The sequence below is a fragment of the Antedon mediterranea genome, chromosome 5, assembly GCF_964355755.1.
Source record: "Antedon mediterranea chromosome 5, ecAntMedi1.1, whole genome shotgun sequence".
Classification (NCBI taxonomy): Eukaryota; Metazoa; Echinodermata; class Crinoidea; order Comatulida; family Antedonidae; genus Antedon; species Antedon mediterranea.
Window position 1 is genome coordinate 20,893,605 of NC_092674.1, and position 27,888 is coordinate 20,921,492.

General features: G+C 33.5%; 2 protein-coding genes and 3 long non-coding RNA genes across 15 annotated transcripts; 3 read left to right on the forward strand and 2 right to left on the reverse strand.

Annotated features, from left to right (window-relative positions):
- Window positions 1–7,677: 7,677 nt before the first annotated feature.
- LOC140049468 (uncharacterized) lies at window positions 7,678–12,210 on the forward strand. Of its 11 annotated transcripts, none has more exons than XR_011845266.1 (7): window positions 7,678–7,897; window positions 8,654–8,730; window positions 9,183–9,437; window positions 10,158–10,218; window positions 10,495–10,567; window positions 11,509–11,568; window positions 11,831–12,209. It is a non-coding gene; the product is annotated as an uncharacterized lncRNA (long non-coding RNA). The 11 variants fall into 11 exon arrangements; XR_011845267.1 differs by having other exon boundaries at window positions 7,678–7,855; XR_011845263.1 differs by having other exon boundaries at window positions 7,867–8,036.
- A 1,878-nt stretch (window positions 12,211–14,088) lies between these two features.
- On the forward strand, window positions 14,089–16,591 carry LOC140049491 (uncharacterized). The gene is made up of 3 exons (XR_011845276.1): window positions 14,089–15,218; window positions 15,400–15,457; window positions 15,905–16,591. It is a non-coding gene; the product is annotated as an uncharacterized lncRNA (long non-coding RNA).
- A 918-nt stretch (window positions 16,592–17,509) lies between these two features.
- Window positions 17,510–18,636, reverse strand: LOC140049492 (uncharacterized). The gene is made up of 2 exons (XR_011845278.1): window positions 17,717–18,636; window positions 17,510–17,583 (listed from the first exon to the last, which is right to left on the reverse strand). It is a non-coding gene; the product is annotated as an uncharacterized lncRNA (long non-coding RNA).
- Window positions 18,637–19,786: 1,150 nt separating this feature from the next.
- Window positions 19,787–21,873, forward strand: LOC140049490 (uncharacterized). Its single transcript, XM_072094388.1, has 3 exons — window positions 19,787–20,853; window positions 21,043–21,160; window positions 21,273–21,873. Exons 1-3 carry the CDS (start codon window positions 20,066–20,068, stop codon window positions 21,705–21,707), a joined length of 1,341 nt encoding a protein of 446 aa, XP_071950489.1. The 5' UTR covers window positions 19,787–20,065; the 3' UTR covers window positions 21,708–21,873.
- A 114-nt stretch (window positions 21,874–21,987) lies between these two features.
- On the reverse strand, window positions 21,988–24,057 carry LOC140049302 (uncharacterized). Its single transcript, XM_072094152.1, has 2 exons — window positions 23,437–24,057; window positions 21,988–23,036 (listed from the first exon to the last, which is right to left on the reverse strand). The coding sequence occupies exons 1-2, from the start codon at window positions 23,813–23,815 to the stop codon at window positions 22,381–22,383; spliced, it is 1,035 nt and encodes a 344-aa protein (XP_071950253.1). The 5' UTR covers window positions 23,816–24,057; the 3' UTR covers window positions 21,988–22,380.
- Between the last annotated feature and the right edge of the window lie 3,831 nt (window positions 24,058–27,888).

A 27,888-nucleotide genomic window follows, 5' to 3' on the forward strand; every position in this document is an offset into this window, starting at 1 on the left:
TTACTGCCCGACACAAACACAAACTAATAACTAGAATTTAATTCGTCACTTTGACGAATTATAGGTGATCATTTTTATCGCTTTACTTACATTAATATTTTTTAAACATGCACGTACGTTAACATACAATAGGAAAATGTTGATGTATACCATCCTGTTATACGCTTATAGTGCGGAGTTGTGCCTATTATGTGTCATATACAATATGTACAGTATATACTGTATATCTATAATACAGTGTAGCATAGGTGAAATTACGGGACCCACATCATGTTCAAATTTTTTGGTATGATGGAATTATCAAAATAAACTCGAAGATGACAATTTCGAAAGATAATGAATTGAGCAAATAAATATAAGGATTGGAAGATAATTTGACACGTAGAAGCGCAATGCGCGCTCTTTGAAATTTGTATAACTTTGACTAAAGAAATTTAAAAACAACGTTTTAACTTCAACTGGCCATATGATAACATCACAACATCCGATAGGCTTAATTTTTATATGAATTCATATCTACATTTAATCAGCTTTCATAATAAATTATAATCTTCAAGGTCACCTTTAATTCTGAAGAGCTATAACATATTCAAATGTATGGTGTAGCTGAAATTACACGACCTTGGTTATTAAAGTTTTTACACATGATGACGTCATCAAAATAAAAATGTTGACAACTCTTGAGAAAGATAATTAATTGAGCAAGCACATACTAAAATTTCGGCGAAAATCGGGCTCAAATAACGGAGATGCGCTCTATTGAATGTGATAACCCACACAAAAAGATAAAAATTACTAATTTTTAAATTGAAGTGGCCATTTGATGACGTCATCCCATTTTGTACGTCTAATGTGTACATGAATATGTATCTACAACGCAATGGCTTCCCGAATAAGTTAAAAAAATTGGGGGTCACCTGCCATTCTGAAGAGTTATATTCATTTTAAAAAGGCCTTATTTTTCACCATTTTCAGCACTTTGATGCAATTAATTTGCGCATTTTGTTATTTTTAACCTGCTCGTATAGCGTTATTTTCAGTCGGAACCTACTCAAATTTGGTGAATGTACTAAGGATGGTGAGTAGAACGAGATTTGTATAAAAAAATTGCAAATTTTACGCTTTGTAAGTATCGCGCGCGCAAAATATTTTTTTTGCGCAGTAATTTTTTGAAACACGCAAATGGCCTAATTCATGCTCTAAATTAATTAAAACGTAATTTTGAGCTTTTTAAATTTTTACTGCGCGATTCCACACGCATGACCCTACGTGCGCGCGCATTTTTACTTGCTAATATTTTTACCCTTGACCTGAGGTTTACGTGTAGTGAATTTCATAAATATGTGATAATAAATTATGGATATATGATTGATAATGTGATTTCACAAAATGGCGTATACGTGACGCCACGGATGAGTGATCACGCTGAAAAGCTTATTATGGCTAAGTTAAAATATTTGAAAGACATTGTGAAATTTTTGTGATCATTGCTATTCAACTTTTTGAGATAGTTGACGAACAAATACGAAAGCGATGAAAAAACTACTTTTTAACTTCAACTGGCCATATGATAACGTCACAAAATCCGATAGGCTTAATTTTGATATGAATTAATATCTACATTTCACCAACTCTCATAATAAGTTATAAACATCAAGGTCAACTTTAATTCAGAAGAGCTGTAATGTATTCAAATTTACCTTGTAGGTGAAATTACGTAACCACCGTTATTTAAATTTTAAGACGTGATGACGTCATCCAAATGAAAATCTTGGTAACTCATAAGTAACATAATTGGTTGAGGTAGAATGTATTAAAAATTAAAAGAAAATCGATCACAGATAAGCGAGTTGCACTCTGTTGAATATAGTGGTCTATGACAAAAGGGGAAAAAACCCTATTTTAAAAATTCATGTGGCCAAATGATGACGTCATACCATTTTGTACATCTAATGTGTACGCCATCCTATGACATGATGCATACGCTTATAGTGCTGAGTTGTGCCTATTATATGCCATATACAATATGTACAGTATTATACTGTATATCTATATACAGTGTAGCATAGGTGAAATTACGGGACACACATCATGTTCTAATTTTTTGGTATGATGGAATTATCAAAATAAACATAAAGATGACAATTTCGAAAGATAATGAATTGAGCAAATAAATATAAGAATTGGAAGAGAATCTGGCACGTAGAAGCGCCGTGCGCGGCCTTCGAAATTTGTATAACTTTGACGAAAAAGATGAAAAAACTACTTTTTAACTTCATCTGGCAATATGTTAACGTCACAACATCCGATAGGCTTGGTTTTTATATGAATTCATATCTATATTTCATCAGCTTTCATAATAAATTAAAATCATCAAGGTAACCTTCAATTCTGAAGAGCTGTAAGATATTCAAATTTACGGCGAAGGTGAAATTACACGACCTACGTTATTCAAGTTTTTATGCATGATGACGTCATCAAAATGAAAACACTGACAACTTATGAAAAAGATAAATAATTAAGCAAGCACACACTGAAATTTGTGCGAAAATCGAGCTCAAATAGCGGAGATGCGCTCTATTGAATGTGATAACCTACATAAAACGGAAAAAATCCTAATTTTTAAATTCAAGTGGCCATTTGATGACGTAATACCATTTTGTACGTCTAATGTGTATATACATTTATATCTACAACTCATTGGCTACCATAATAAGTTAAAAAAATTGGGGGTCACCTGCCATTCAAAAGAGTTATATTCGTTTTAAAAAGGCCTTATTTTTTATCATTTTTAGCACTTTTGTATAATTAATGTGCGCATTTTGTCATTTTTAACGTGCTCGTATAGCACTATTTTAAGTCGAAATGGACTCAAATTTGGTGAATGTACCAAGGAAGATGAGTAGAACGCAATTTGTACAAGAAATTGTTATTTTTTACGTTTTCTATGTACGCACGCGCAAAAACGTGTTTTTGCGCAGTAATTTTTTAAACATGCAAATGGCCTAATTCATGCTCTAAATTGATCAAAACGTAATTTTGAGCATTTTAAATTTTTAACACGCGATTTCACGCGCTTAACCCTACGTGCGCGTGCGTTTTTATTTCCTAATATTTTTACCCTTGACCTAAAGTTTACGTGTAGTGAATTTCATTAATATGTCATAATGAATTATGGAGATATGATTGATAATGTGATTTCACAAAATCGCGTATAAATGACGTTACGGATGAGTGATCACGCTGAAAAGCTTATTAGGACTAAGTTACAGTATTTGAAAGACATTGTGAAATTTTGGTAATCATTGACATTAAACTTTTTGAGATATTTGTTAAACAAAATCTGTACAGAAAGAAATTGCGAAGAAATTTTTTTTTTAACAAAAACAATTTCTCACTAGAATTTAATTCGTCACTTTGACGAATTATAGGTGATCATTTTTATCATTTTAATGAAATTAATTTTTTTTAAACATGTACGTACGTTAACATACGATAGGAAAATGTTGATGTATGCCATCCTATTATACGCTTATAGTGCTGAGTTATGCCTATTATATGCCATATACAATGTACAGTATATACTGTATATCTATATACAGTGTAGCATAGGTGAAATTATGGGACACACATCAAGTTCAAATTTTTTGGTATGATGGGATTATCAAAATAAACTCAAAGATGACAATTTCGAAAGATAATGAATTGAGCAAATAAATATAAGGATTGGAAGAGAATTTGACACGTAGAAGCGCAATGCGCGCTCTTTGAAATTTGTATAACTTCGACTAAAGAAATTTAAAAACTACTTTTTAACTTCAACTGGCCATATGATAACATCACAACATCCGATAGGCTTAATTTTGATATGAATTCATATCTACATTTCATCAGCTTTCATAATAAATTATAATCTTCAAGGTCACCTTTAATTCTGAGGAGCTATAAGATATTCAAATGTATGGTGTAGCTGAAATTACACGACCTAGGTTATTCAAGTTTTTACGCGTGATGACGTCATCACAATAAAAATGTTGACAACTCACGAGAAAGATAATTAATTGAGCAAGCACATACTAAAATATCTGCAAAAATCGGGCTCAAATAACGGAGATGCGCTCTATTGAATGTGATAACCCACACAAAAAGATAAAAATTACTAATTTTTAAATTCAAGTGGCCATTTCATGACGTCATACCATTTTGTACGTCTAATATGTATATATATTTATATCTACAACTTATTGGCTTCCATAATAAGTTAAAAAAATTGGGGGTCACCTGCCATTCTGAAGAGTTATGTTCATTTTAAAAAGGCCTTATTTTTTACCATTTTTAGCACTTTTGTACAATTAATGTGCGCATTTTGTCATTTTTAACGTGCTCGTATAGCGTTATTTTAAGTCGGAATGGACTCAAAGTCGGAGAATGTACTAAGGATTGTGAGTAGAATATGATGTATACATCAAATTTTATTTTTTACCCTTTTTAAAAATCGCGTGCGCAAAAATGTGTTTTTGTGCAGTAATTTTTTGAAACACGCAAATGGCCTATTTCATGCTCTAAATTGATCAAAACTTAAATTTGAGCTTTTTAAAATTTTAATGCGCGATTTCACGCGCATGACCTTGAAACACGCAATATTTTATTTGCTAATACTTTTACCTTTGACCTGAAGTTTACGTGTAGTGAATTTCATTAATATGTGATAATGAATTATGGAGATATGATTGACAATGTGATTTCACAAAATGGCGTATACGCGACGTCATGGATGAGTGATCACGCTGAAAAGCTTATTAGGACTAAGTTACAGTATTTGTAAGACATTGTAAAATTTTGGTAATCATTAACATTAAACTTTTTGAGATATTTGTTACACAAAATCTGTACAGAGAGAAATAAATAATAAGAATCGTACGTCACGTTGCGCAATTGTAAACATCATGAAAAGCTTCGCTTGACGACGTTACATAAATGTCAAAATGTTAACATAGGTAACAAAATGTTATGTTTGCAAGTTTTAGAGAAAAGCGTTACACAAAAATCATACAGAAAGAAAGAAGAAAAATAAAAAGTTGATGTTGATGATTTCGTACAATCACAAGAGGTTATCCTGCAACTTCGTTGCGGATAACCAATAAAGATTTCATACAATAACAATAGGTGATCATTTTATTCTAAATGATCACCTAATTAAATGATTTAATAGTCAAATACAAATACAGTTCGTTTCAAACAGCTATATTCAATGCAAAATAACAGTCCACGTCACTCTGTCCGCCGTGTACTTCGGCGTTCACAATGTATTGTTCCACAGTGTTCACTGCGATGAAGACTAGAAGACTTTATCTTCGACGTGCCTCTACATAGTAGGGTAGGAAGGAGGGGTTACCGTGCACCCCCATGATGTATTTTTTTAATGTACTTTTTTGTAATCCTGAATATATGTAATTAACATTTTTTGATGTTCCCAAGACGAAATATTGTCCCATGGGGTTTTTTGGGGGCCATTTTGGTGGCCATCTTGGATTTATCAAAATCATAGGTCTGATTTTGGTCTTAAATTGTTCAGAATATGCACATTTCTATGTACTATAATGAAAAGTTTTCGTTCAAAATGGCCGTAAATGCCACTTTTGACCTTTGACCTTGTTTTTACATAAGGGTCATATCTTGGTAACCCCTGGTCATAAAGATTTTATTTTTTATCTTAAATTGTTCAGAATATCCATATTTATATTAGCTTTAATGGAACATATTTTGGAAATTTGACGGGAAATATCATTTTTGACCTTTGACATTCTTGCATAACGATTTTCGCAATAATTTAGACTATTTTTGTATTCGACCTATATCTTGACAACGAGTGATCATAGAGGTTTGATTTTGGTCTTATATTGTTCAGAATATGCACTTTCCTATGTACTATAATAAAACATTTTCATACAAAATGACCGGAAATACGACTTTTGACCTTTGACCTCGTTTTTACATAAGGGTCATATCTCGGTAACCAATGGTCATAACGATTTTATTTTTGTTTTAAATTGTTCGGAGTATCCATATTTATAATAGCTTTAATGAAACATATCTTTGAAATTTGATGGAAAATATCACTTTTGACCTTTGACATTATTTCCACACGAGGGTCATATCTCGGTAACCCCTGGTCATAAAGACTTTATTTTTGTCATAAATTGTTCAGAATATATCTATATTTATATAAGATTTAATGAAACATATTTTTTAAAGTTGGCAGGAAATACAACTTTTGACCTTTTACCTTGTTTCCACCCGAGGGTCATATCTCGGTAACCCCTGGTCATAAAGACTTTATTTTTGTCATAAATTGTTCAGAATATCCATATTTATATAACATTTAATGAAATACAACTTTTGACCTTATTTTCACCTGAGGGTCATATCTCGGTAACACATTTTTTTTGTCTTAGATTGTTCAAAACATACATATTTCTATCCACTCTAATGAATATTTATTTAAAACAATGATCATAAATGTTACTATCAATTGTCACATTTAACACCTTCCACAGACTTCTCATACAGTAAGAATTTTTTCTGTTTTAAAGTAAATATAAATTTAAAAGATGTAAATAAAATAACATGCTGAGAAAAAGGGAAAATTACAGACTTTATAAAAAAACTGACAATAAATGTCATTTTTTACCTTTGATCCCTATTTAAATATAATTTACATATAATGCGAGAATTCTTAACAATTCTCAAATTAGAAAAAAGTATAAAAAAATGGTAAAATGTAAAGTATCTGATAAATAATTTAAAAAAAGTGTCTGATAACACGTTTCATTACATAATTATTCATAATTAAAGGTGACTACTTTTATCCAATAGAATGTGTTTATTGTCCAATTGGAAGAGACAATAACAAAATTAATGTCAACATCTTCATAATCTTAATTTATTTTGGAAACAGTACTGATAGACGGCTACAAAAATACATTCTAATCAAATTCTATTCTTCATTAAATAATGGAAAATTTAGGGAAAGAAAAGGGAATAATTGTATTTTACACGTGGATGGTATTCTTGACATAACACTCGATCTGAGGACAGGTACCTTCCACCCAAATACACCAAACCAAACAATACACCATTATATGTACACCGTGAAAGTAATCATCGGCCATCAATTACGCAATATACCACTAGCAATAAATAAACGACTCTCAAACATCTCATCCGATGAAAATTGTATGAACACAACTTGTTCATTTGGCATTAATTTTGCACCCGATTCTCGTACGGTTCATGTCTAACAACAAGAAACTGCTGCGCTGTTCCATGTCAAGCGACCATAACAGGCCCATCCATATCACGCATGTGTCACTGTTGCATGTCCCAGTACTGTACTACTGTAAACTTCATTCATCTAATGTGAAATTGTCCGCCGGCAACCAGCAGACTGAATGAATAATTTCAATTAATATTATTTTGATCATATTTGTAAATATATTGTAATATCAGTTGCATGGACATTTCATTTACACTTTAATTAAATGCATTATTACATTTTTTTACTTGCCTGACATATTATATCTATTAATTTTTTATTGACAGATTAAGTGATATTTTTTTTAAAAATCGCGTATCAAAAGGTCATCTTTTGACATAAATTAAAAATAATACTTACGTATAAACTATTTAAATTAAGTATAAAAAATATCAAGTGATGCATTATCCTGCCTATAATATTATATAAGCTTAGTTATATTAAAACTTAATTGTATAGTAGATACTGTATATTATAGCGATGTAAAACTGTGTTAACAAGTTGTCGCGCCTGCTGGCCATCAACCAGCTACCACATTACGTACGTGCCGTGTGCACCTAGACCAATTGCTGAATTGAATCGGTCTGGTCAATTCGTCCCTCATTCGTACCAATGTTGTTAGTTAGGATCTATCTGCTTGATCAATTCCCACTTGGTTGTCTTTGTCCCTTAAAATTCTATTAGATGTACATTAACTATTGAATAAACTGACCATCTAGTAGTAGGTTATGATAGCCCTCTAGAATCCCCTAGATAGTCTACTAGGCTAGCCTAGTTTAGTACTACTACTAGCCTATATAGGGATTATAGCCTAGCTAGGCTAGGCTTTAGGGCCTTTGGGCCTTGTTTAGGTAGGTAGGCCAGGCCTAGCCTACTAGACCCTCCCGCCTACCACAGGCCCTATGCCATAGCCCCAAGGATGCTGGTGAACCCGTATCCAAACCAACTTGTACCCGGATGCCAACTCGTACCCAACAAGGGCCAAATTGGTCAACTCGTACTCACTTTGGCTAAAACCCGTACCCGGGCCCGTACCCAAATCAACCCGTACCTAATTATTTGGCTTACTCGTAACGGATCCTATTAAACCTATGCTAGTAGCTAAGCATAGCCGGTTGTCAAACTAATAATGAGGTTCACAGATGATGAGGGTCATTTCAAGACGATCAGGACAAACTAATTAATGTACTAATTCAGGACGTTTGGGCCGCAAATTTGTTTTTTTAAATGGGAAAAGACAATCAGTGATCGGTTCATTCATAATAACAACATTTTATAAAACAGATGATTATTTGTACTACTGTATTAAACAAATTTGCACATTTTTTTTCCCCTCAGTTTTGAAAAATGAGGTCAAATGATGTTATAAATAAACGCAGTACTCAACTAAATTGAAGATTGCAAATGTAAATTAGGTAAAAAATGAATATTATTATTATAACGATAAACTTAAGTTGTTTCTCTCTTTATTATCCATGGCATGTCGAAAAGTAGGTATAAGAACTCATAAAACAGTTGATCATGGAATATTGGTTATTTAAAATATTGAAAAAGATTTTCAAACCAGAATATAAAACAACCAAGCCCAGCTAAACATTAGAACTATCAGACCCAACGGTAAGACTATTGTGCCCAACGCCTATGACTGACCCAAAACTGAAGATGATGGGCCGGCGGGCCCACAGTTCATGTGGTGCAGATTTTAATAATGAAAATTTTTTTGGATGTTTGGACTGTGGTCCAAAAGTATATTTCTGCCAGTCGTGTCTGCTGGTAACACACCGGCAGAAAATTCTTCATGTTCTTGAAATTTGTAAAGTAAGTAAAATCATTCACAAGTTATGACAGTTTTACTGTTTTTCCCCAGTGTCCAAGTTTACACGTGCCAAACTTACAAGTTGAAGTCTGATGTCAACTATCTTGTTTAATTATAAGCCAGCAAATTTGATTCACATAATCTGATTTAACATTTAAATGTATGGAACATTTGTTAGACCTACCAACTTACTTGCTGCTAAGGCTTTCTGCTAAACCTTTTGAGGTTACAGTTATGTTTAACACGCTAAAAATACACAGATGACGTGTAATGAAAATCGGAAAAAAAGGTATTCTGAAAAAAAAGGCGAGTTGAAGAATCATAAATTTAGCCGATACCGTGTTGATGTGTTCTCAGGCTATAGTTTGACCTCTTGTTAAACAGTAATTATTGACAGTTAATATATATGGTAGGGTTGATGTGTAGTTTTTAAAACAAATCGAGGGAAATACTGTATTGTTATGAATATTATACCAGCATAGGCCTAGGCATAGTGAGTAAAATTCTAACTAAAATGCTTTGAAAACTAGGCAGGCTATGGCTGCTAAGCTAGCCCTAGCCAAATAACAATTTTAATACTAAGCAAAATATTTTGGTTAAAACTTAGCATTATGGTTTTGCTACAATTATTAAGTGTATGTTGAAAAACTTATGGACGAAAAAGGCTCCACTATGAAAATCAAAATGGCGAAATGCTTGAAATCATGAAATTGCAAAAATTTAGTGCCATGAAAATAAAAGATTTTACAGTATATCATTGTAACTGTACCTGAGAGTTTTATTTTATATTAGTACAATGCCAGTACAACTTTTTGTACATGCCATGTAACTAACAAAATGATTTGATGGTTTGTCAACAAGCTATAAATTGCTGGGTTTTTAATATTAGTTGCATTTTCAGTACAACTTGTTGAAGATAAAATACTAGCTCTAAAATACTAGTCTACTAGCTGTCTATTTTAGACTTCATAGTTTAATTACTAAACATGTCTTAATTAGGCATTATCATTTTGTTTCTGTCCACAGTTTGTTCCTATTGAACTTGCAGCATTTCCAGAGAAATATCATGAGGATGTTGATATTAAAAGTAAGTTGTGATTTTACTAAACAGCCATGTACAGCCAAATTTGCCTCTATTCACTGTTTGTGCTTTGTAGTTTTATATTAGTTGCATTGCCAGTACAACTTGATGTAGGCCTACACAGCATATCAACTAACATAATATCATTAAATGATTTGTCTACTACTAGCTGTCTATTTTAACTTGATAATTTAACCATGGACCTATAAATTAATCTAATTTATAGGTCCATGATTTAACTAAGAAATATGTCCTAATCAGTCATTGTGCTTCTATCCACAGGTTGTCATGCATGCTATTGGAAAAAAATTCCCATAGAAATGTCATGAGGATGTTGATATTGTGCACATTAAAAGTAAGTTATGAGTCTACAGCACAGTCTAGTTTAAAGCCAAATTTGCACTTATTCACTTTGTGGTATTGTGCACAGTCAGGTAGACAGCCCAATTTGCCTCTATTCACTGTTTGTACTGTGTAGTTGTATTGGTATTGATGCCAGTGTTTTCTATTCGTTGCATTGCCAGTGCAACTTGCTGTACATATTAACTAACATAATGATTACATGGTTTGTCTACTAGCTGTCGATTTTAAGTTTCTTGGACTCTGTTTTTAATCCTTTTTGGTTTTTTTCAATGTAATTAATAAAGAACCTACTTATGTTTTAGACCTGATTTGTAGCAATAAGGATATTTCTAATAGTGTTAATTGTAATGATGACATTTTTAATTCTGATCATTCTTCTTTAACCGTACTTATACATATTGTAATAGCATACGTGATGTTGATCATTTTAAATAATTTTCAATTTTTAAAGACTAAATAATGCTGACTGAATTGATACTTTGTATCATATACCGTGTATCATATACCGTGTATTCTCTTGGAATTGTGCAATAATGTTGATGAATCTGTGTGACCTTTTCTATGATTTTGTTTTAGCTACTGCTTGCGATCTTGTTCCTATGTATAAACCTCGTAGGAAGCTACCTCCATTGTTTGATGCTGAACTTTTTGCTAGTGTTAAGTCCAAAGAAAAATCCTTAAATTCAAGAAGAAGTATCTTACTGATTCTGTATTACTGCTCCTTTGTAGGAGCAAGTACTACTCTTACTTACAAGCACTTGCTAATGAAATGAAATGTAACAACAACAAATTTTGGTCTTGGATGAAGAAGTCTTATAAATCTAATTACTCTTAACCGTCAGCCTTAAATCTTGGAGGTACTTCTGTTTTTAAGCTGAGATGCTTAACAAAAGGCTGATATGTTTAACAATTATTTTCAATCAATCTTTAAAGCTACAGTAGTGGTCCATATGAAATATCATGAGGATGGGGATATTTTTGTGCAGATTAAAAGTAAGTCTACAATACAGCAGCCTAGTACAAAGCCAGATTTTCCCCTATCCACTGTTTGTGTTAATGTGTAGTTACACTTGTATTCATTTCTGTGTTTTTATTTAGTTGCAACGGCAACATTGTACATGGCATATTATTTTACACAATTAAATAGTTGGTTTCTTTAACATTAACATTTTTACTAATCATTTTATGTTATGTTGTATGTTATTAATGTGTTGTTTCGGTGATCATGTAATTACAGTTGTATTTATTGTTACAGGATAAAATACAGGATTGTGTCGTGTGAATACATAAACAGACATATGAAGAAATAGGGGTTGAGGATGAAATGCCATCACCCGTCCAAGACAGAATTTAGCACCTAAAAATATTCCTTAAAAGCATTATCAAATAAACATTTCAAAAATAAATATCAAATAATTTTAGTTGTATGTGATATTTTAGTGTGACAAAGAAATTACTGTTAATAATATTAAAATAATTTTGTATTTCGCAGAGATGTTTTAGATATTTATAGTACAAATTAATATTTTGTTTTATCAATTAACAATACAATAAATTACACGTCTTGTTGTTACTATTGATTTATATGGTATTGCAATAAAATGTATACAACACTCCTAGTTTCTTGAGAGTATATTTTGCAACAGAGCATTATTACAGGCCTACTTTTAGTAATGTTCACTTTGTAATATACCCTTGTACCAATTGATGGGTGTTGCACATTATGCGAAATAATAATGGTTATAATAAGCATTATTAGTCATCTTACTGTTAAATATTCCACTAAAAGGCTGAAATGAAGAAAATAGAGAGGTTTCGCAATCTTACGAATACGATAACGAAAACAGATACGTCACACACACGTATTCGTTTTCGTAAGCCATAAAAAAATCTGTTTCGCATGGCAACGAAATATTGAGGCGCGTCCAAATGATGACTGCGGTAAATTTGAGCGAAGCGCAGGTACGTGTTGCTTGGTGCTTGGCTGCCTAGGCCTAGCGTAACATCAACGCGAGTGAGGACTTTAAAAACTGCTATTTATCAAAATTGACTTGGCATTTTAGTAAATTACTTTCAATAAATCTATAATTATATTATAATCATGAATCATTCCTGATTCAAATGCAAAATGTGCAAAATAGATCAAAAACTATACTCGTTTTGTAGTTACGAATATGACTGGCGATATTCGTCAACACGAATACGCTTTACGAATATTAAATGGGGATCAGCTCAAAAGTTTCACAAATGTATGACGTATCCGTTTTCGTTATCGTATTCGTAAGGTTGCGAAACCTCCCTATTGAGTTCATGAAAAATGTTGTAACGTCATCATAATGGCCACTCAAATATTCATTCATTCATTTATTTCGACAAATGGGTTCGAATAACCCCTTACCCCCCCCCCCCCCCCCAACTCCACCAACTTTTTTTTTCTTAAGTGCCCTTTTCACACAGAGACCATCAGCGAAATTGCTAGTAAATGCCTAACTCATGAGAATTATGGCCAATTCTCCTAGCCAGCAGACATTTTTTTCATCTACTACAGTAGGTAGACTTAAATATATTTTTTCTTCAGTTGCTTGCATTTTTCCCTTTTTAAAGAAAAAAAAATGGCTACGGGTGCACTGCCATGTAGGGTGTTATAACTGTTTTTGATAACATCCTCTTCCCATGTACCCGTATTTATGTGTAATTAATAAAATGATATTAGGTAGTTCATTTAGACGTGTAGCTACACCTGAAAGGGTCAATTTCAATCAACTAAGTTTAATACATTTTAAAATAAGGCATTAGGCCTAATAATAGTAACATATTTTTTTATTTTAAAGAATAATACTCTGTCTCCGTAAAAAAAAATGTTGTGTCACTTAAAGTTGTAAGATTTGCCTTCACCTATTATTATTGTAAAAGAATAATACTGTGTCATTCTTTTTGTTTTGTACATTATTAATAGGAGCATTTTCACTAAAAAATGAGTTCAAGTTGCATAGTGTGTTCATAGGCATCATATTTTGAAAATACAAATGGTCCAAACAATCTAAAATCTTAGTAAATTACCCAATTTTTCTACCAAAGATGAACAAATACATATAAAATGCTTGTACCAAATTTGAACAAAATTGCAATTGATTAAGTATTTTTCCGCAATAGTTTTTGAATGCTGTTTTACAGTTTTATTATTAGTCCAAATAATATAAATTTCAATTACCAATACAAATCTAACTTTCCAATATAATTGTATTACAATTTTGGAATTAAATGCTGTTTTATGTGTGGAACAAACTTACACTATTAAATATTAAGTATGTGTACTAATTAGTCATTATTAGCTATTATTTGACATTTATTTTTTCGTTATTTAAAATCTACGCGAAAAAATCGGAGAGGACGCTGTTTTGCTAGTAAATTGATATGGTTAGTGTGTGTGTTATTCTTCCGCTCGAGTATTCTTTAACTCACAGACTTCATCGCACAGGTACGGAGCTCCCAATTATTTTTGTATTCTTACACTACAGGAAAGGATATTCCATTTTGCTAAAGGAACCGTTAATTAATGCAATATGTTTATTTATTTTCAATTCATTTAATCAAGAAAGGAAACTAATGTCTAAAAAAATAAAGTATGAAACATAATGAATTAAAATAATAAGTACTTCCAATATGAGAAAATATATTATCAATGTGTAAAATATCTAGCAATGCATGCCTTAATAGTAAATTGACGAGTCTCACTAAATATTGTAGGCTAGCTAGTGGTGGTTCAGTGTATGGGGAACCGGGAAGAGATTCGCTCTAGCCGCGTATGCTTATTAGTCACTCCGCGAGAGAGGTCGGCCTACGAGTAGGTCTTTTGGTTTAGTGGGGGCCTAGCTCATGTCTACCAGAGTGCCTCGGCGGGCTCTGAGGGCTCTACCTCCTACCTATACCCAGCAGAAGGCAAGGCCGATGCTAGACAAGACCATTTTTAAATAGGGAAGTTACTAGTAGTTCCATTTATTTCTAGTTTAATAAATCAAATAATAACACTTATACTACCTAAACAGAAACAAATTATGAAATGTGATGAAATGAAATAATAGTTAGGCTTACTGTTACGGGAAAATATGTTATCCACGGAGTAATAAAAAATATCAACAATAAAGTTGACGAGTCTCTGGCCAGCAACTAACTAAACTAACTCTTATACTTACAGCAAAGTTGTCTCAAAGAAAGCTTGAGTCTAAATAATTTCTTTGAATACTAAAAACAGGCCTAATGATGAAGGCTGCCTAGCCTACTAGTACTACATACTACTAGTACTAGTATGCGTTATACAAATTTAAAACCATCCATTATTATATATTCTATAGGCCTACCTGTACGACCACTGTAAAACTAAGCCATGTTACAGTTTATGAAATGTTTAATCCTATAAAAAATTCACTGTCCGTCTCAATTTCTACATTGCAGTCAACAGAAGATGGTAGCAGCCAATATTATTAAGCATCTTTATTAGTGTATCAAATCAAATTTCTCATGATTTAGAAGGTCTCTTGAAAACCTTAGAATGGTTTAGCACCACTCGCAGAGAGTGGCATGATTTAGAGGTACAGTACCACCAAAGCAAAGCAATTTTTATCAGTTCACATCATTTGTGTGCGGTAAGTAGCTTCTCAGAGATTATACCTTAATTCTCATCCTAAAAAGTACTTATTACACTTTATAACAAATTCTGTGAGAAATATATATATATATTTTGTTTGCTGCATGGTAACATTAAAAGCTAATTTTATTGTATCATTACTAAAATATCTAATGCAGTGACGTATTTATATTTTTCAGCTACAGATATGGAAAATTTATGTAAAAGTGTGGGTACCCATCAATGAGAATAAACCAGGTAATGTGTTTGTATATGTAGAGTAACATATATGTAGAATAACATATACATAACTGTACAATATAGCATCATCCAAATAAATCTACTATAAAACCAATGCATCTTTAAGATAGGTAGAATCAGTTATTGGTGTGCCACCACCCTTTACCAGATCAGTCAATAATGAAATTGGCCCTTTAACTTGTAAATTGTGAAGTTGATCAACAATAAAATAATCTGGTCATTGTTATTGATATGAGCATTAATTATTAGCTCAGATAAATCCATCCAACCGCTGCCACTCACTTTCCTATTGGACGGGGAATTGAACCTGTGAGGTGTGGGTGAAAGCCAGAATGTATTGCCGCTAAGATAAAGGGGACTTGCTTAGGAGCTAATAGGACTGTTTTTTCACACAGACTACATGTATATGATGTAATTGACATTTTATTAATTGCATTTTTTCAGGTGTATTTGATTTGGAGCACATTGTCAAAACTCGGTATAGAAGAAAAAAGAAGGAATACTTGGTATTAAGTGGATTGGGTTCCCGAGTCAGAGTGTACCTGGGAACCATGGCAAAACATCCTACGGCATTTAAGGGGGGTGTGCAAGAAATAAAAAAAGCAGGAACATGTTTACTTATCTGATTGCAGCCCCGATCAATTCAGACAAACTTGAAAGTTGCCTCTGGTAACTTATAATGATTAATATTGTATACACTACTGTACATATTAATTATTTTGTAATATGTTATGTTATCAACATGACTTCATCAGGCTGGGTGAGTTGGTATGATTGCTGCACATTAATACTGGCAAAAGCCTGTGTAGTTATATAGTCATAGTGTATGTAATATTTTTAAATCCTTATTGTATATAACTGTATGTAAATGGTATTTTAAATGAATAACTATCTAGAACAATTAAACTTGGTTTGTTGTACATCCTATTTACTGTATTCTTCAAAATGCTTTAGTTTAGTCTAGAGTGTTTACCAGTGGCATTTTCTGTATACTGGAAATTCTCCCTTTATATGGTAGCCGAACAAGTGTACCGTACCATCATAAAATTACCTGTTATGGCTGACTGACATGCAATTTGGTGTTAGTGTAAATGTTGTTGATAATTAATTAAAGCAAACAAGTTAAATACATTATTAGTATTTCACGGATCGCAACATGTATTAAATTTTATTTCAATTGGTTACTAATTAACATATTGAATAAAAAACAAAAGATACTACTGTAAAGTAAATGAAATCAAAATTAATAAAATAATATTTATTATGTATCAATCAATTAAAAGCATTTGAAATTATATTATAGAGGTAAAACATTTTGCATAAACATTGTGTAAATTTACATTTATAGTTGCATTATCATTATACATTAAAATATAGGTCCGATATCATTTGGGTAATGAAATGTACATACAATTCAGATACTATGGGGAACTACATATTTTTATTGAGTACAGTCTCCCCTAACTTTATGAACGTAAAATAATTCATAGTTAAAACTTTTACTTGAAAAAGCATTTATAATTTCTAAGGGTGCTATTTTGTTACAATTGTAACTTCACCTATGCTTTGGCTGAGGTGGGTGTGGCAGTGTCACTCTACATTAAAAAAAGAACACATGGACAATACATAAAGTTAAAGTTGTACAAGATATAATATAAAATAATATTTATTATGTATCAATCAATTAAAAGCTTTTGAAATTATATTATAGAGGTAAAACATTTTGCATAAACATTTGACATATCATTACTGGAGCGAAGATGCTTGAAAGTGAGAGTATCATGACGATTATTAACTATGAGTAAATTATAAATAATAGATCTTTGATCTTAAAAATTAAAATTACTTGGATACGCGTCAGCTGCCATGGGTACGAGTTGGTATAGGTACGGGACGGGGTTGACCTGTATTTAGTAACAATGTATAGTTACAATAATCATTTTTGAAAATAAACAAACCAAACTTTGCATAGAACGACCCTACTGTCTAAATATTTTTTTTGCACAATGTACATCTGAATAATGGTGGACATCATTTCACACTCTTAACAACTTTGTTCTATCTTCTTTTATTGTATTTGAATCACTTCGATTTCCACAATGAATCATGTATTTCTTCAATAACTGTAAAAAATATTATTAAATCACATTATTAGTTGATAATAGGGTTAGTGTAACTACTGTACGTGCAAATAATTATCTGATGACATTGCCCAGATCCAAGTAATTTAAATAAATATGCACTGAAATTTCTCACCATGGAAATGCCCTTCTTATATTTTCATACAGCATTAATACCGTAGTATCAAATTCTAGGAGGTACGAGGGTGGGAAAAATTCATGACGATATCTTTTATTTCTGAAAGTACAGCTACAACCATCTGGAAATATAATGTTTTAAATTTAATACAGAACTGTAGGCCTATATGTATTTGGTTTGGAAACATACGTACAAATATAAATTTAATCACACTAACCAATAACATTTTTTATTTTTAAAAATTGTTATCTAGAATATGAAATCCTGAAGTCTATCATAGGTTTTATAGATCGACCACAGAAGAGCGAGAAAAATGCCGTGAAGTAAAGTGGGCAGAGGGTCCCATTTCAAGAAAATTAATAATAAAATAAATGTTTTACATAGCATTAAACTTTACTTGGATACGCGTCAGCTGCCATGGGTACGAGTTGGTATAGGTACGGGACGGGGTTGACCTGTATTTAGTAACAATGTATAGTTACAATTATTATAATTGTAATTTGTAGCAAAAATGTAGTTGAACATCATGATGGTTGATACTGGGCCTAGCCATGCCATAGGTGGATCGCCATTGGTTAGCCTAGCTAGTGGGTGGGGGAGGTGTTAGTGGGGATCTCACCCGTACCATAACAAACTCGTACCCATGCCAAATTGTATTGGTCAGTTCGTACCCGAATCGAACATTATACTAGCCTAGGCATTTTTTAGCATTTAATAAAACTTGGGTATGAATCATTATAATAAGGGTGTATAATAAGGCCTGGCCTCGTAGAGCAATCAGCTAGAGCATCCTGAGGCGGATGCATGGGTAAATAATCACGGCTAGCCTAGCCTACTACTAGATAAGGTCAAGCTAGGCCACCACTGCACAAAAAGGCTAGGCCTAGCTAGCCTACATAAAACGAAATAATTATATTTATTTATACTTATCTTGGTACAAAACTGCACGGTCTCCTTAGGCAGGCTAGATCGATCGGGTCGGTTCAAGCATGGAGGTTTATTTTTTTAAAGGGTCCTCCAGTGATAATTATTGATAGGGGGGCTTGGTATTTAGGAGGACTCGTCTAAGACGATATCGGGCCCATTTTAGAGACGATCAGGTCAACCCGTACCAAATTTGGTGAAATTGTACAGACATTTCGGTAACTAATACCAATGACTGGGCATAACATTCTTGGTGGAAAAACATCGAAATATTTACTGAAATATCCCGATAGTTTACTTAAACAGAAATAAAATCTAAATCCTAGAATTGCATACACTGCCTCCTAGTAGTATAACCTAGGTCTATAATTATAATGCGAGCGAGTTCCATTGTTTGGTTGGGCCTACGACTCAACTCTGGTTGCCGGCGGACAATTTCACATTAGATGAATTAAGTTTTACTGTAGTACAGTACTGGGACATGCAACAGTGACACATGCGTGATATGGATGGGCCTGTTATGGTCGCTTGACATGGAACACCGCAGCAGTTTCTTGTTGTTAGACATGAACCGTACGAGAATCGGGTGAATTTTGAGTGGTACCTCACTCAGCTATGTTATCCCCATTTGTAGGCCCTCCTTCGGGGGATCTGATGGGCCTATTGCAGAGGACAAAATGTTTGGTGATATGATATTGGTATATAGGATGCAAATGGGCATCCCTTGGTGGTGAAATTAGGTGGTATCTCTCTCATCTAATTGGTGCCGATTTGTTAGCACCTTTCGTGTACCCGGCAGACTTCCATTTACGTTGACTTCAAGTGACCTCCAATCAACACACTTAAATAGTCAGATATTGGTACCTAGCTCATCTAACCAAATGTATCTGGGCTGCCTGTCTACAGCCATTTACTGAGTATTCAGTACAGTAATACAATAAATACTAAGCGGTCAGAAGATGCTACTAATCAATCAATCAATCATTCGATTTATATAGCGCCATTCCAACAGTCATTGCTCATGGTGCTACCAAAAATATCAGAAAATGTGAGTTTTGAGTAGTGACTTTGAAGGTGCTCAATAATGATGTTTGTTTAATGTTCAAAGAGGTGGTTCCAGAACCTACTGTAGGTCCAGCAATACCGAAAGTCCGATCTCCCCAACTATGTTTGCGCCTCTGAATGTCCAGTCGCTTTCTCTTAAGCCCCTTTCTCACAGACGTGCCTGCAATATACCGGTATGATGCTGGCGTCGTGCCGGTATCGTTACCGGCATATACCCATTCTCATCGGACTATCGTGCCGGAAATATAACCGGTATATACCGGCTTTCTGTGAGAAAGGAGTCCGGCATATTCGGCCAATAAAAAGTCTGACAAAATAATTATTGAGGGCGTCCTTTATTGTTATTATTCTAGCGATATGGCAGCGAATTTTAATTTGCAGATTATTATTCTCTTACTTTATAGCATATTTATGCAATACATGTTATGTACAGTATATTGTACATATATTATACAGGTACAGGAATTAAATAGCCGTCATCGGCAATCTGTAAAACAGCATAGAAGGAGAAATCAGGCTGTAAAATTTACAAGGCGACGAAGGGTCAGGCACCAACAAAGAGCTATGGCCTATAGATTATATGCTATGGCAGCTATTGATGGTACGTCGTGCATTCGCCGTATATGGGTAAAGGATCGCAGGCATGGCCTTGTTTTTTGGAATACTGTAATGACAACGTATACAGATGAAGACTGGCGCCGACATTTTAGAATGTGTAAGGCAACATTTGAATTTATAGCCAATGAATTAAGACCCGCCCTGGAAAAAGAAACGACAAATTGGAGAGCACCTATCCCCTATAAAGTTAGACTAGCAGCTGTTATTTGGTGGTTAGCCACACCCACCGAATATAGAAGCATATCAAACATGTTCGGAATTGGAATATCAACTCTATGCAACCTAGCACGGGAGGTGTGTTTTGCCATCCGAAGAAACTTATTTAAAAGATATATATCGCTTCCCTCTGGTGAGAGATTAACAGCAACAATAAATGGATTCGAAAGACGCCGGTTCCCTCAATGTGCTGGGGCCATAGACGGTACCCATGTCCCCATTCTAGCCCCGTCAAAAAATCCTGCAGACTACCATAACAGGAAAGGATGGCACTCTGTGATAATGCAGGCAGTGGTGGATCATAACTTTTGGTTGGTTAAAAATTATTTAACTAAATTATTGTACAAAAAGAGCTGTAACTGCTTAAGGTGTTTGTTTAATGCTATTCTATCCAGGGTTACATTAGGCCTATGAATAATCTATATTATTCTACTTCCAAATGCATGATTCTAAAAAAAAAAGTATGGTTAAATCTAAAAAAATGTTCTTCATACATACAGCTTTACAGATGTAAACATTGGATGGCCAGGCAGAACGCATGACGCAAGGGTTTTGGCAAATTCAAACATATTTTCCCTTGCAGAGGACAGGCAAAATGGTCATCTTTTTCCTATGGAGGTAAGCTTTTGTGTAATTAATTGCTTATTATTAATGGCTAGGATTTCTATAAACACACGAATAAGAAAGGCATGATAGCAACAAAATTAATTGAATTGTTTTATTTATTTAGAATTCTACAGTGATAAATGGTGTAGAAGTACCTGTGTTTCTCATCGGTGATGCTGCATATCCCTTAAAAAAGTGGCTAATGAAACCATATACCAACCATGCATTAACAGCCGATCAAAGAAGATTTAACACACGGTTAAGCTCTGCGAGAATGGTCGTTGAAAACGCATTTGGTCGTCTGAAGGGAAGATGGAGAATACTTCTAAAGAGGAATGATGTCAATATTTCATTTGTATCAGATGTGGTTGCGTCATGCTCTGTTCTGCACAACATATGTGAGATGCATAAGGAACAGTTCTATCCTGAGTGGGATGAAGAAATGCGCAATTATGAAAGGCAGCATGGTTTGGTGCAGCCAAATGATAATGTTGATCCAAATAATCAGAATATAGATGTAACATCTGATATTCGTGATGCAGTTTCGGCATTCTTGTAAATTTTAAACTAAGTTTTAAGTATTTTCATGTGGTGTATCCCAAACTTTTTGTTGATTAGAAATGTTCTCACCATGCAAACCTAAACGCAATAAATAGATTAACAATAATGTCATTTTTAGTGTTTTTTATTAAACAATAATCAGACAAATATATTATTTTATATATACACGATATACATAATAATACACTTTATTACAGTATTATCCTATAGAAAACAAAAAACAGTTTTTTGATTACTGTAATTTTTAAATAGCTAACTTAACATGTTAAAAGGTTTACATTTAACAGGTGTTTTTGGTATTGATAATGTAGTACAGTACATGTATAACTACAAAATAAAACCTTTTTGATTTTAATAAAAAAAATCTTACCAGCAATTAATGTTTGTTTGTATAACTAAACAATTAATTTGTAACAATAAAAATGATGTATTGATAGTGCTAAAAGGTCAACATATGAAAAATAGCATAAGCTGTGATTAAAGGAGTTTACTAAAATAATGTCATGGTGTGCACTTGTTTTGACAGAAAATAATCATTGTATTGTCCCAAGTTTTAAATTAACATTATTAGTATACAGTAATTAAAAATTTACTATTTTCAATCATTTTCATTTAACAACTCCAGGATTACATTAAATTAACATAAACACAATGATTGGTTTAAAATGTGTCTAAAGTGTATAAAATTCTCCTTGGCTGCTGTCTGCTGAGCTGGATGATGATGTATTACCGCTGCAAGGTGAAGTAGCTGATGGTGAAGAAGATGACTGGTATAAGTATCCTTGAGTGTGTGATGGAGGACCCATATTGTAATTAACTCGTGGTTGATTGGTGTAAAAAACAGGAGTTGGATGTTGGATTTGATTGGGAACATGTTGATTTTGCATTGTTGTCATCATTGTTGTCATGCATGTTGTAAACTGTTGTAGCATATCCCTTTGAGTGTTTTGTACTTGTGTAAAAAGCTCTTGTTGGGCATTCCTATTCTCTCTTTCAACTTTTAATTCCCAGTCCCTCTGTTCTTTCGCTAGTCTCCTCTCATCCTCTATCAATCTTTTCTCGGATGCCTCAAATCTGTCTGCTATTAGTGTTGAGACAGCTTCCATAGATTTGTCTAGTTTTGTCTTTTTTGCCTTTTTTCTGGGTCTTTCTTCTTCTACCTGCACTGGACCAGCTGGTTGATCCACATCATCATCTTCTTGAACAAGAACATTTGTATCCACTTGAACAAATTCTAACACTTCAACCACTTGGGCATTTTCAACTTCCTGTATAGGGTCATCCTCCTCTACAGTAGCCTCTGAATTAACTTCAAATGCCTCTTGATCTATAAAAAAAAAAAATTTTATATTTAAAACAGAAAATACAAAATGACTAACTTAAAATAAGCACATAGAATAGAAAGTCACTAATTATTAATTAATATAAATAGTGGCCTAGTAGTATAGCCTAGTACTACTATATTATTACAGTGAGTAGCGGTCATGAACTATGTAACCTTACCTAAATAAATTGAGTATTTGTTTATATTTATTAATATAATAACTGTATAAAATATTTAAAAAGGATCCAAATTGATGATATAGATTTATGGTATAATATAATGTTGGCTTTAGCCTAGGCCTAGTAAGAGTAGTAGGGCCTGCCCTGGTCTGGGCGAGTAGAGCTAGAGTAGTTAGGCCTAGGCCCTAGTTATAATAGTAGTGAGTAAACTTTGCTAGACTTACCCACGACTGCATCATCTCCTGCATCATCTCCAGCTTCATCTTCATCATCTGGGCTTACAATAGATTCTAGAACTCGAACAGGTTGGGCACATGGCCTGTGTCCCCAAATTACATCACACAAATCATAATATGGCCAAGTATGCTTTTGCTCCCCCGACCTGTTGTTTTTGTCTTTAATGACATGGTACCTGGCCTTTAACGTTTTCAGTTTGCTTATGACTTGTTTTTTTGTTCGTTTTACGCCAACCACAGCCAGCTTACAAACAATATTAACGTAAACAGCTCCCGACCTTATTGTCCCATCCATCTGTTTACAAATTTCTTCTTCTCCCCTTATTTTAAGAAGCTCCCTAATCTCGTTTTCTCTCCAGTTCGACATTTTGACAACTGAATTGAATCGGCGCCAAAGTGATACACTTGACCGCGCACAAGGTGTCAAAGCCCCGCGACGGGGAATATAACTGCGTTACGTTCTCACAGAATGCCCGTCTCGCATTGCGGGGAATATTCCTAGTAATATTACTAGGTCTTAAGCAGGTCATGTCGGTGCCGGCATGATGCCGGCATGATGCCAAGACGACCCGTTCTCACAGAAAACCATACCGGCATAGTAATGGTATATTCCCGCAACATTCATGGCACACAGCTCTGTGAGAAAGGGGCTTTATTGATTGTCAATCATTCTGAGAGGTATTTGAGAGCGCAACTATTTATGCATCGGAGCACCAGCAGGATCTTAAATTGAACACGCAACTCCACTCCAAATACGATCGCCTCGGTCTTTTCATTAAGCTTGAGGAAGTTTAAGCCCATCCATGTCCTAATCTCAGCAGTGCATGCTTCTAAACGTTTTACGGCGGTCAGAAACTCAGTCTGACGGGGATTGACAGAAACATAAATTTGTATATCATGAAGTTGACCAGGAATATGTCCTCTATACATTTGACCTTAGAGGGTTAGATGAAGGCACTTCCTCTTATTTGGAAATTTCCTGATGTATGGCGCGCCAAACTGTCATTTAATCACATTAAAACAAGATATCACACTAGTATGAATGAACTACAAGGGAATGATGACAGGACAGTCTGGTCATGCGGTCCTATTCTTTCAGCCCATCTTATTGATCTAGTTGAGAAAACGACCATGGAGTTGAAAGAGTATGAAGATGATGAACAAGAAATTGAATTTGAGGTGGATGATGACTGAAAATCTATTGCAGTAACTTGATAAATGGGTTTTGAATGAGTAGTTTATATAGACCTACATATACATAGTTTTATTTTGAAAACAGAAAAATTCTCACTATAAGAATTCTGTGAAAATTGAGGTCCTCACTCCTGAGGACGATCAAAGCATATTGATCGAAACGTCGAGAAACTTAACAGTTCTTTTCAGAATTAATATACGTGGTGTACCGCAAACTTTCAAAAAATTTAGGTCAATGATTAAATGTGACAATACTAAAATTTATGACCATTTCTTGAAATAAATACTCATTAGAGTGGATAGAAACATGTATGTTTTGAACAATTTAATAGAAAAATAAAATCTTTATGACCAAGGGTTACTGAGATATGACCTTCAGGTGTAAACAAGGTCAAATGTCAAAAGTTGTATTTCTGGCCATTTTGTATGAAAATGTTTGATTAAATTGCATATTCTGAACATTAAAAGAATCAACATCAAACCTCTATGACCACTGGTTGTCAAGATATAGAACGAATACAAAAATAGTCTAAATTATTGCGAAAATCGTTATACAATAATGTCAAAGGTCAAAAGTGATATTTTCCATCAAATTTCAAAAATATGTTTCATTAAAGCTAATATAAATATGGATACTCCAAACAATTTAAAACAAAAATAAAATGGTTACCAAGATATGACCCTTATGTAAAAACGAGGTCAAAGGTCAAAAGTCGTATTTCCAGTCATTTTGTATGAAAATGTTTTATTATAGTAGATAGGAACGTGCATATTCTGAACAATATAAGACCAAAATCAAACCTCTATGATCACTCGTTGTCAAGATATAGGTCGAATACAAAAATAGTCTAAATTATTGCGAAAATCGCTATGCAATAATGTCAAAGGTCAAAAATGATATTTCCCGTCAAATTTAAAAAACATGTTCCATTAAAGCTAATATAAATATGGATATTCTGAACAATTTAAGACAAAAATAAAATCTTTATGACCAGGGGTTACCAAGATATGACCCTTATGTAAAAACAAGGTCAAAGGTCAAAAGTGGCATTTACGGCCATTTTGAACGAAAACTTTTCATTATAGTACATAGAAATGTGCATATTCTGAACAGTTTAAGACCAAAATCAGACCTCTATGATCAGTCTTTGTCAAGTACCGTCTATATTTATGATTTTGATAAATCCAAGATGGCCACCAAAATGGCCCCCAAAAAACCCCATGGGACAATATTTTGTCTTGGGAACATCAAAAAATGTTAATTACATATATTCAGGATTACAAAAATGTACATTAAAAAAATACATCATGGGGGTGCACGGTAACCCCTCCTTCCTACTAGACTAACACTACCTCTTATTACAAACTATACGGAGATCAGCTTCTCCTCCGACCATCTATCTATAGTAACATAAAACATGCATTTTCTAATCTTTACGATTCCATAAGTAAAACACAATTATTACTAATAAATAGTTTACAATTACTATTATAACGATAGTAGTACTCACGGTCGTTATTTCCCCATTTGGGCTTATTGAGTTCACAGTTTTAACGTGTAGCATTAGCTACCTTTTCCCACATCTATTCTCTACGCCCAGAACTGTGCAACTGCTAATCTAAACACATGGTAGAACATTCTATCCTGCTAATTTGCATAACAAGTGATACAGTGTGTGCAAGTGAGTATCCAATCACAGACTACCACTTGGTACATACAGAAATATAAAGCGTGTTCTGCACTGATGAACTTCTATTGTATTGTAAAAAAATCGTAAGGTAACTGAAAAACATAAATCTAACTTATCTCGTGACACAGTATAATACTGTATAGGTAGCCACAAACCAATGTATGTACCATCAGATTCACAAACAGTAACACACACACACAGCAGCAGCAGCACTCATTTAGTGTTGGTCGTCACAAGCAAGGCCTACTAGATAGCGTAGCCCTAGTGAACAATTTTTTTTTTTTTTTAATTTCAGTTTTTTATGATTTTCCAAATTACATATACACATAACAAACAATAATATTAGTTGTAGGCCTATAACTTAATTAAAACTATGGAACGATCTCCCTGTTAAAATAAAACTTTCTGTATCTTTAATTACTCTTATTAAAATCTGTAAAACACTACCTATTAGCCATTTAAACAACATACTTTTGTTATGCTCTATATTTTTTCTCCTTCGTTTTTGACTTATATTTTGTTTATTGTTTTATCATGCTTTTTCTTTTATGTATTTCTGCTTACTTGTATTGTAGCGGCCCTCATGAGACAAGCTATTGCTTCTAGTGCGGGCCTCAGTTGTTTTGTCATAATAATAACTGAATAAATGTGTATATGATGATGAGTTTAAGTTATGAATTGCCATTATAATTGTAATGTATAGTGAATTGTATTACTTTTATAATGTGTTTTTTCTTTTATGTATATTTGCTTACTTGTATTGTAGGGGCCCTCATGAGACAAGCTATTGCTTCTAGTGCGGGCCCCAGTTGTTGTTGTCATTTTAATAATAACTGAATAAATGTATATGAACTATGAAAACACCAAAATGGCCTATTATTAAAAGTCTGAAATCTTTATTTTTCATGATTGGGGATAATACGTACATCTTTAACGTAAAATTTCCATCAGCTTACAATATAAATATTAATTTAATAATATTATTTTAAAAGGTATAAAAAAGATACACTGTGCATAGGAATTCCTACTGTACATTAAATCGTTTTAAATTCAGTAATACTACATTGCATACTCATAGTCCTACACAAGCTTGGCTAGTCCTACAGCTTGGCTAGTCCTACACAAGCTTGGCTAGGCTAGCCATGGGCTAGTACAATACCATAAGAGCCTCTCGTTCGTGACAAAAGTCCGTTCAACTTAAAAAAATATTATCTGATACGACCTACTATTGGGTCGTAGACCTAAATATCTTTATATATGCTATTGGGTTCTTAATGTAATTACTAAGTAGGCCTGGTATTTATTAATTAATATCAATCAAAACTCGTATTAGTGTAGATTCATTTTACTATTGTGAGAGCCTGTTATGTGTGAAAGTATAAGCTCGCGGTTTGTAAATGTAAATTGTATTATGTTGCCACGCATCAGTGAGCTGACTTTACCGAATACCGAAGAGCGTCGATTGAGTCCGAAACGAACCGATGGAGGAACTCTCGTACGGAAAAAAAAATCGCGATCCGCCGACAAGTAGAGTCACCAGTCAAAGTGGAAAAAA

Excerpts from the sequence above, each read along its gene's own strand:
- LOC140049490 (XM_072094388.1), top strand. The coding sequence starts at position 20,066 with ATGGCAGCGAATTTTAATTTGCAGATTATTATTCTCTTACTTTATAGC. Across the intron at positions 20,854-21,042 it reads GTGGTGGATCATAACTTTTG|CTTTACAGATGTAAACATTG; the intron begins GTTGGTTAAAAA and ends TCATACATACAG. Across the intron at positions 21,161-21,272 it reads GTCATCTTTTTCCTATGGAG|AATTCTACAGTGATAAATGG; the intron begins GTAAGCTTTTGT and ends TTATTTATTTAG.
- LOC140049302 (XM_072094152.1), bottom strand. The coding sequence starts at position 23,815 with ATGTCGAACTGGAGAGAAAACGAGATTAGGGAGCTTCTTAAAATAAGG. Across the intron at positions 23,037-23,436 it reads AGGAGATGATGCAGTCGTGG|ATCAAGAGGCATTTGAAGTT; the intron begins GTAAGTCTAGCA and ends TTTTTTTTATAG.